Genomic DNA, 10770 nt, shown 5'->3' with positions numbered 1-10770 from the left:
AGGAATAATAAGGAATGCATAGAAGAAGTCACACACACATCTCATAAAACAAAATTTATCTTTAATTTGTAAGTGTCAACAGCAGTACAAAAGATGGAGTGATGGTGAATAGATTAAGGGTAGAGAGGACAGTCTTGAGGTAAATGAGCATAAATAGGCAGTCTTATAGACACTCCCCTGAGGGGTCTAAACCCCTATCATGGCATATACTGTATCACCCAAGGATGACATGTTTAACATATCAGGAAAGCACCTTGTGCAAAAAAAAAAAAAAAAAAAAAAAAAAATTAAAAAAATCCCCCCCACCCGAAACATGTAGGTAAGGTGCCAACATACACCAGAACATACTGTATATGGACAGTGTCTTTCAATTTTGTCTTTTCCATTAATAACTGAGGCAGAGGAGGAGAAGACTCTTAAAAGTACCACTGAAAGATTATTTAATATTTAATTTACCTCACGTCAATACTGCACAACAAAATCCAAGAAGTCTGTTTATGCAATGAAGCAGAGCTAAGAATAACTATTCTCTTTTTTTAAATTGAGAACAGATTTTTTTTTTTAAATTGGTATCCTTAGCAAACTTTTTTCTTTCTTTCTTTTTTTTTTTTTTTTTTTTACTGTATCAAGAGGAGAGTGTGAGATGTGATGGCAACCTTTAAGTTCATTTAAAAACTTTACACTGGACTGTACAAGATTTTTTTGATAAACTATTTACATTTTCAGACTTTAAAACATATTCAAAGCAGCAATAGACACTAGTTTTTCCTCTAAACGCCCAAATAATTACCGGCCATGGGCCCAGGTAGGTACCTGCATTGTATATAGAATTTCTACAAAGAAAACCTGCCCATTAAGTTAGCCAGTGGGTGTCCAACGAGCAGCCCTCGCCGTTAAGAGCTGCACCCACAGTGTTGCTATAGGAATCAAAGCATAGTACCTTGACAAGAGAGTCTCAGTTGTCCCAACAGCTCTACACAAACTTTACAATTTGAAACAGCAGCTAGCATGTCAGTCCAGCATGTCAGTGAATTGTGCTGATTAAATTAACATAGAGTACAATCTCACAATATACATCACAAACAAATTACAATGTCAGGAAATAAGAGTTACAGTAAGATAAGTTATGTAGTAACAGCTTATAAGCTTGTCTTAATGTAATAAAAAAATTTTTACATGGGAAATACAATAATGAATGAACATAAATGCTAAGCATTCTAGTTTGCTACAAGCTGAAGAAGGGTACAAGAAAAAAAACATTGCTTTCTAGAAAGCAAAACACAAATGACAAAGGAAGACAAACGGAGAATGCACACTAGCAGGTCTGCAATGTGCAGCATACAAACAGTTAAATATTTGCACATTCCCCATACTCCAAGAGCACCAAGGACCTCACTTGTGGTTTTTAGAAAGCGGAAATTACAAAGCAAGCCATGTCACTAAGTTGCTTTATAGCTTTCATATTGCCATAAATACCAATTTGATAAGTTTTCCTTTAGCCCAGTTCACCCCACCCCACCCCCTTTTTACCCAGTGTGTGAAATCTCAGAATACTTCTTTGTCACCATTTCCAACAAATTTGGTAGTTAAAAAAGGATGATGGATTAAAATGAAATATATTTGCATATACATTTTTTTCCTTCTGTATCAGGACATTACAGTATATCAAAAATGTAGTTTGATCTGAGAAAAATCACAGATATTAATGGGTTATAAAAAAAAAAAGGTTTGGGGGAAATTTTTTTAAAGGAAAAAGAGTAAGTGTTTTGTAAAAGATCAAATGAGGTCATATAGTATTATTCTTTTAAAAGAACATGCTTAAGTGCCAACTTGAATCTTAGAAAAGCATGCAAAACAGCAAGGGTCCAAGCCCATTCATTAACTTCTCATAAAAACATGAAGAACTCTATCATACATTCTGCTGGCTGCATCTCCAGTGCAGTTGTTCACACTGTGGCCCTGGCTCAGCAAAGTTTGCCCCGCTTAATGCCAACACTTTACTGGTCCTCATGACCACCAGGGAAGTACTAACATGCTTAATTTTAAGCAGGTAGATAAGTGTTTTGCTGGGGGAGGATGGAGGTGTTAATCTTGTGGTATGTTTTGCTAGGAGATGATTTTGAAATGCCACGCCTTTGATATGACCAAAAAACAAAACCAGGAAGCCAACCCAGAGAGGGGACTGTGTTTTAGATTGCCTTGGGAGGTGGTTGTGTTTGTACTCAAAGCAGGCACTGCCCACAACTGACTGCTGTACACTTTGCACAGGGTATCGTATTTATGGTGACTAATGCTGCTGTTTGTTTTGCATTCCCACCTGGAGCAATCCCATCTTTTGCCCTCCCCCTGCCTCATGCTGCACCTGAGTAGTCTGACTGAGAAGCACATTGCAATCACATGTATTCTCAGCAGGTGGTTTCACAAACTAAACGGTGATGCCCAAACATAAGAGGCAGACCAGAATTGGGCCATGTCATCAGAGTCATTTCTCCATGTAAACCTGAACCCTGGAAAGCAGTTCTGTTTCCATTAAGACTTCTAGCTTCCATTTTTATGAAATATGAAGTGAACTATTCTAGCTGGTATCAGACTGTTTCGGGAGTGTTCTTCTCTTGAAAATAAGTATTTTATAATTTTCCAAAAAGAAAATATATTGTATCTGTTAATTAAATAATCTGTCTGTTCACAGAGAAAATAGTATTTCTATATTTGTGTATTACCTGAATGGAGTTGTTTTTTTCAGCCAGAGTTACTAAGCGGGGCTCAAACACAATGTTTAAAAAGCAATTCCACAAGTCCTCTTTGTGTATTATGTGAACAATTTCCCCTGGTATTATAGCCTAATATGACAATGACATGATTTAATGAATGTAGAAAATAAAGATTTGATATTTTTAAGTCTTGACTACATTGCAAGGGCCAGCTTAGTCATGATAATCTTTCCAGGGATATGCTTTTGACTTCCAAATGCCATTCTTGTTAAGAAGTAAAATATCTCATTAGTTTTACTTGGATTCAGAAGACTAACTGTGTTTCTTATCAAATGTGTCAGAAATTTGGTGTGTTCAACGTATCAACTTTCTAAAGAAGAAAGTATTCTGTGTTTGTGGAATATGCTAATAAAAATCAGTGAGAGCACAAGTGAGGCATCTTGCTGTCCCAGCTACAGGTCCACAGTACTGCGCTCACACTGCGGGTGTAAATTCAGCATCTACATGAGGTACAGTGACTTGTCAGCATTTAATATGGACCAACATACACTGATATAGAACAAAAGTAAATACATAACTTATACTTCACTAAGTATCCATGAACAAAAAATAAAATTCTATTTCCTATGTTATATTTACACAATTTAAAAAAATTCTAAAATGAGATGGTAAATTCATCAAAAACTTTGTTTTGAGCTCCGATTAATAAAGTAAAAATGTTGGTTTTTTTTATCCTTATGATTGTCCTTCCTTGTTTTCTACTGACATTTTAGAGCCAATGTCGGCTAATAAATAGAATAAAATGCTCATATGCACAATTCAGATTCAAATATGTTCCTCCCACTCCACCAGCCAATAAATGCAATTTTTACCAGCTGGCGATTCCTGAACAGCCAGTCATTTTCAAGAATGTGGCTTTAACATACAGAGCATCAGCATTGAGGCAGGGCTGGAGCTAAAACAAAGTGTTCATACATACATGTATTTTGCATAAATAAATGAAATAACAAGACATAAAAATGACTCAAATCCGGCAACTGTGAGGCAGGCCCACACGAGTCGAAACAGATGACTTTTGTTCATGTAGTTTTCGTACAACAGTTTCACATTAGTCAGAAGTGATAAAAAATACCATTTATATCCAGTGCTTATAACACTTATGAAACAACATCTGTGAGTGTGTGTTTTTTTGTACTACAAGCAAAATCAAGTTTCAGTCCTAAAGAACAGTCCTTTGTTCTCCACAAGCCTGCAGAATATTATTTTGGCATGGTCATAAAATTTTTAAAAATTAACCAACTAATCTAAATGTTTGCCTTTGTGCAAAAAAAAAAAAAATTACATAAAATACAATGCTAGCAATACAGCACTCTACCTATGCAACAAAACCAGAAAAAAAAAAAAGAGCAAGAGAGAAAGAAAGTGACGTGGGGGGAGGGAGAGATACTTCTAACTGGAGAATTATGTAAGATATTAATAAATAGCCATTTTTATTAGGAAATAATGGTATCCTCCCCCCAATCTGAGCTGAATGTATTAAAAACAGTTCAAATTCCCAAGCAATTATAAGAACAAAAAACACTTTCTATCAGTACCTTAGCCAGCTTAAAGAGGGCGCTCACCAGCTAACGACACAGCATATGCCTTTAAAGTCTTGGCTAGACCAGTTTATTGCTTATTAGACATGGACTCAGAACACATTTAAATAAATAGTAAAAATATAGCATTTTGTTCCAAATTACAAAATGGTCAGAGAAATTTGACCATTGTGTTTCTATGACGTTGTCTTTATAAATTGTCCTGTAAATTGAACAATCTTCTTCGTCTTGGGGGTTGTTCTTGCACATTTAAATGTGATTCCTACAGTGGCAACAATGGCTATCTCTGCTCAAACAGGTATTCGTGGGGCTATGAGGAAAATGACTGCTCCCAATACAGCCTCTTGTCATTGCACCTCACATGAATTTCTGCAAGATGGGATGATAGCACAAGGATAGCCAGCATTAACACTATACTTCTTTCATTGTCTGGGCCCTAAACAAAGCCCTTACAGCTCAGTGGGAAGATTCCCACAGACTTCAAGAGGAGCTGCTCTAGGCCCACTCATACCTCTCAGCCTGAGTCTGAATTTATCACCAATGTGCTGAACATACCCAATTCAGAATAAAAGCTGAGGGAGTTGAGCTGCAGCACATGTATTCATCAGGCCCATTGGATCTGCATATATAGATATATATATATACAGTGATGTATTTGTGAACAGGAGTGGAGTGTGAGGGAAAAAAAATAAAGGCAATTTCTTCTCTGCCTCTGCAATTTAATAAATCCGCAATCTTTGAATATCTCTCTCTTGTATATTTCCAAGAATTTTCTCTAGCAATTGCATTGTTTCTAGTAGTAATACAAATAAAAATTTTTGTTTCTATAGCACCTTACATCCAAATATCCCAAAGCACTTGACAAGCATTCATCAAGATCTGGCTCACATTCCCACATGACTAATTTTCAATAAATATTTTGATGCACCATTTTCCCAGCTTTGCAAGTCAGATATTTGTGTGGCCTTCCCTCCCTCACTAGGAGTCTCACATATAAATCACTGCATAAATACTTCAGGTAGCAAACAGTTCCTTCAGGTGACAACAGGAACATAATGTACAGAGCCATGATTCACTGCAGGATTCTACAGGCCCTAAAAATTTATCATGGTGGACTCTACATGCAGTTTGGATTTTACATCTGCCTTTGCTGTCTGTCTAAGTATAGAGGTTTGTAACTATAAACAATTTTTTTTAGGAATAATCGTACTGTATGTACATATAAAAGTACTCACTTTATTTTGCATTACATGTAGCAGAGTGTTTCCAAGTGCTCCTTGAACATACAGTGTTACAGGAACAACTGAATTTCTCATTCATATATGTCATGTTCACATTAGTAGCAGGTGCACTTTTATTTTCATATAGCTGTGTAATTTAGGGGAGGAGAAAGAAGGGGCTCTTTAAAATATCAGTAAGGAATTGTAAGTGTAATGCCACCAACAGTACTTTTAAAAATAAATATTAAGTATTTGGACCCTTGACATTCTGGAATGAATAAATTATTTAAGAGAAAATGTGTTAAGACTGAATGCAAGGGTTAAAAGCAAAGGGATAGAGAATGTAACAAGAGGTGGCCTCACACTGCTAAGACAGGCCTGTCCATAGCTGGTGATCGCTCTTTTGTGCTTACTTAAAATCTCACACTAATGGCACATCAAGAGGCAAAAGCAATTGGGCACATGCACTATGGCAACCATGTTTACTACTTAAGAATATCCTGTTTCCAGATTCCTGAGTACTTTACCATATTCTGGAAAAAATTAGGTTTTATATATAATTTTTTTTAAGATGGCAAAGGATTGTCTAAGACTTTACAGTGTCTCCTTTAAGACTTTTTTTTTTTTAAATGTTAAGATTCAAAAGTTATGAAAAGTTTGGCACATCAGAAGTTCAGCTATACATATGGAAAAAAATGGAATTCAGAGACTATTTTTTAAAGACGAGCTATGATGCACAGATGTGCACACTTGCGGACTTGTTCTGTTTCACAATATGAAATCTGCAGTTTTTGTTTTCTAAAATAATCCAGAATAAAAACACATTCACAACCTGTAGGCTGGCACAGCATACCTGAGTGAGAATGTATAACCCCCATCTAAACCAGTAACTTAAACCTTTATCAGCATCCAAACGGAAAAAGACAAAAGGTAAGACTTGTAAGACAGCTATTGATTCATATAAGTTTTCAAGTCCTGATGTCTGATATTTAATATATGTCTTCATCTAAATTAAAAAAAAAAAAAAAAAACAAAAACAAAAACAAAAAAACCAAGTTCATGAAAAATTAGGGAAACAATCTGTCTCACACATTAAGAAACATTTAAGACCATTCTGCTGATGTAACTGTAGGAGCCACACATGCATGCAGGCTCTTTAAGAACTTTTGTTCAAAAAAAACCCAAAAAAACCCAAATGAGTCTGAGTTCTTTAATTCTGTGAACACTCCTCAGTTGGCACTGACTGCCTCATGGGCTTCATTTTCACTACTATAGTCTGATTTGGGATCATCCTCATAGTCCTCGTACATTTCTATTTCATCCTCTCCATTTATCATTTCATTTCCAGCAAGGCTTCCGCTGTCCGTCTTCATACCATAAGTGCTCTGAATGACAGGGATGCTGGGCTCAGGGCTGGCAGAGGTGCTGGAACAATCTGATGTCATCTGAGGTGATGGTGTGGTAGTCGCCATGGTAATAGCACCAGGATAGACAACCCCCGTTCCTGTGGTGATTGGAATTTGAGGCTGTTGTCTGGAAGGAAAAACAAGAGGGGAATGTGATTTCCTGTGTTCAGAGGAGGGAAGACCTTCCACAAGTCCAAATGAAAGAAAAGTGGGTGGTTTCCTAGAAAGGCTGCATGCATTCCTCTGGGGTTCACAGTCTGGTCCCATACGGTATTGGTTCATCTTAGCTCCCCCCACAGACAAATGGACAGTAAACCGTTTAGTAACTACCAGACATTGATTCTTTTGTGTATTTTATGTGTTTGTTTAAACCATACTGCAAACTAGCACTTGGACAGAGATCATCAAAAGGCTTCAGGCACCCGTGTGATGCCTAACTGCTACTGTAGACATAATGTCTCTAAAATCTAAATCCTCCAAACTCCTGACAAGAGCTTCTGTTAATGAGAGGATCGCGGTTACCTCTAAGTGCCAAAAATGGCAGACAGGTGACTAAGTAACATTGTCTAACTGTAAGTATGTAATTTACTATTTAAGTGCTAGGTAGACTCCTACGTCACTTAGAAATACTTTTGATATTTTATTTCTGGTTTTTGATTTTTATTTAAATCCATGATCAGAATGCCATTTGTTCTTCATGATTTAATGTGTAAGACTGAGTTTTTGAAGCAAAGTACTTTAAGAAAAAAAGAACAAATGTTCTTTTTTCTGTGGTAACCGACAGTCTACAGGAATTCAAACTTCCTCCTGAGGATCCAGTGTCAGACCTGATCTATTTTGACAATGCAAATACATGGGAAGACTCAATTAAGGGTGCACTACCTCTACTTCTGACACATCTCACCTTCTGATATCTAACTTTGCACTATGTAACATTGTTTTTTTCATGTGTGTGTGATTTTAAGCATACTGGAGCAATACCACACTTCAACTAAAATAGGCTTATATCACTGCCAGTCAAGAAATTCAACACAAGCTTTAACTGTAAGCATGTATATAGTTGTAATAAGTGATGCAATGTCTTTTCTTACAGTGATGTACGTATATTCAAATGCTTTGCTGAGTAAAGGCCAGGTTGCCAAACACATTCCATGGTCAAGCCCTTACTGGCTACAAATTAATTAAATCTACTTCTTAGATTTGGATTCATTAACTAATAACATAATTTCTATACTAAAATACTCATACAAATATTCTCATATTGTCTCTGGATCATTACCTTTAGTAAAGCTATGAGGAGAAGGAGGGATGTAACTTGTCTGAAGGAAGAGAATCTCCATCGTACTTTAGATGTAACGCTGGATGAATATACTCCAGTACCAGAAATACCTAAATGCCCTGGAAGATGCTATTTTAATATTGACTAGTTATTGAACACACGTGGCTATTTGCATAATCTTTTTGAAGAATCATATAATTCAATGTATTCCCAACCTTCTTTAGAGCAATATTGACCAAGTATTAGAGTACTATTATATAATTTTAGCAGGAGAAACAGTGTCAGATGTGTTTGAATAATCCAAAGAATCTATAACTTCTTGACCACTGTGTCATTGTATGCTAAAATTCAAAAGGACATTCCATAAACCAGTCTCTCAAATCCTTAATCATTGGCTAAATCAATACACAAAATAATGTAAAGCTTATTTACAAGTCCCTAAATGTTGGGTCTTTATAGTTCATTGATCAAACCCTAATTTTGATAAATATCACACTACAGAGTTACTGGGAAACCAAAGTCCTTCAAGTTTGGGAACCAATATAGACAGTCAAGTCATGAACGCTCTGTGTAAGATAATATTAAAATAGCATCTAGTTCTGTCATTGCTGGTACTGCTAGCCTGACTCTTAAAGCCTCTGCACAGCTTGAGAAATTCAAACATCTGTTGTATAAGTATGGTACACCTGGCTAGCAACGAGCAAAAACATCGCAGTAATTCATTTGACACAGTCATTATACTCCTGTTTGCAAATGATGATTTGCAGATGATTTACAAACAGCTAGGGATTTTTCACTAAATTTTCACTTTTAAAATGGTCTGATAAATGTTCTGTGAAAACAATTTTCAGCCAATGTATTTGCTTGCAAGTGATTTTCTGCAAACATCTTTCAATACTTTATCCATAAAATTGAACACCTACCTCACATGGGAACTTTTCTGTTTTAGGATTGCATGTTGTCAGGAGTATAAACTATTACTGTTAAAAACCCACATGCATCTCCTCCACAAATTTTAGACACAGAAAATGTTCACATTAATGACTGTTTCCACAAAGCAAAGGAAAAAGAAACCCACACATGGCCACAGCAAAATTCTACATAGTTGTCACCAGGCCACACACACTTAATTCTCTCTAACCTGCCCATCTAAGAACTGCTGGTACTAATCTTTTTCCGATACTTCTTAGAATAAATACATTCACAAAACAAAGCATCCGCAGTTGTTCATCGAAGAACACCACAACATTAATGCCAAAAGATGTTTTGAGAAAAGTTGTTTTTACTACTCTTACAATAAAAATTGTAGAATATACTCAAAGAATGATTGAGTGCAAGCTGCTCTTGTGTTATAGATGACACTGGGGATCAGAACCCTAATATCCACCCATAACCCTCCCCCTAAAAAGTTTGCATTTTTTTAGAAGCAAATTTCCTTTTTATAAGCAGCAAGACGGAAAAAAAATATCTGTTTAGGACAGGGCTGCGAGGTGTCTCGACAAAATGATGGTTGTCAGTGTTAAGCCCTAAAGGACAGGCTAAGTTAAGATATTCATATATTCTTCAAATACTTATCAAGTCAGCAAAACTCTTTTGCATATCCACATTTCAATGGGACAGGGTATATTTGTCTAAGTACCACCCATTACAAACTATAAGAGGAGCAGGTCATCTAAGCATAATGAAGCAGAATTTACAGAGATACCTTTTACTTGAGAATGTGTGGCAAACTACAGAATGAATCTTACTGGTAAAGAACTTGATCGGCGTAACAGGAAAGTTAACGGCTTACTGAATTTGTCATTCATAAACGCAGTTCTTCTTTACATGTTAAACATTATCAGACGTGGTGTGTATGCCTGCTGCTGGGTAATAACTGTGAGCTTTAAATTACCTATATCTCACCATGGAACTGTAAACATGTGGTAACTGTACCACCTAAAGGGGAAGTGTCTCAAATTGCTACCCATTTGCTAGTAAAAATTTGCTAGCACTTAAACATGGGCACCCACACACCCCCAGTAACTAGACACCTACCTCTCACTAGAGCCCTGTTGTTATTTAGAGCTGATCAGGTTGTCACTGTAAATTCTGCTCAAGTTGATGCATTACATCCCAGAAAGCCTTATTTTAAGATACCACAAACTATATGGATGGCATATGATACTGGAGATGAGTGTTATCATTTTCTAAGTAATTAAATTTTATAGGATGGGGAGGGGGGAAGAAATCAGAGCATTTATTTGAATTCTAACCACTCTCCCTGAAAGGAAGAGTTGGAGTTTCTAACCTATGACTATGGCCATTATGTTTTCCTTTATTTGTAGTTCTTAAAGGCATTCATGTTAATGGTGTTTTTCATAACATTCATCCTTGTATCTAGCTAGAGTTTTGCCTATCATAGGACCTTGGAGTGAGGAGATAAAAACATGCTTTACTGCAAGCTACAGGTTACAATTCAGCTCCGTTGCACATGGTTAAAGCAAGGAAGTTTTCTGCCTGGTTAAAATTTCCAGAACCCAACATTAATCTTCCTATCTCTTCAGATCCATGAGA

General features: G+C 36.3%; 1 protein-coding gene across 7 annotated transcripts in view; it reads right to left on the bottom strand.

Moving 5' to 3' along the window:
• Window positions 1–592: 592 nt before the first annotated feature.
• Window positions 593–10770, bottom strand: part of SOX6 (SRY-box transcription factor 6) — a 381650-nt gene continuing 371472 nt past the window's right edge. For all 7 annotated transcript variants that reach the window (XM_049819851.1, XM_049819852.1, XM_049819846.1 and 4 more), the window contains one exon: window positions 593–7062. In XM_049819851.1, coding sequence (XP_049675808.1) covers window positions 6759–7062 — 304 coding nt within the window. In that variant the 3' untranslated portion in view covers window positions 593–6758. The remainder of the gene's footprint in view (window positions 7063–10770) is intronic.

Source organism: Accipiter gentilis, chromosome 17 (assembly GCF_929443795.1).
Source record: "Accipiter gentilis chromosome 17, bAccGen1.1, whole genome shotgun sequence".
In the NCBI taxonomy this organism is placed as follows: Eukaryota; Metazoa; Chordata; class Aves; order Accipitriformes; family Accipitridae; genus Astur; species Astur gentilis.
This window is presented reverse-complemented; position numbering and strand designations above follow the sequence as displayed.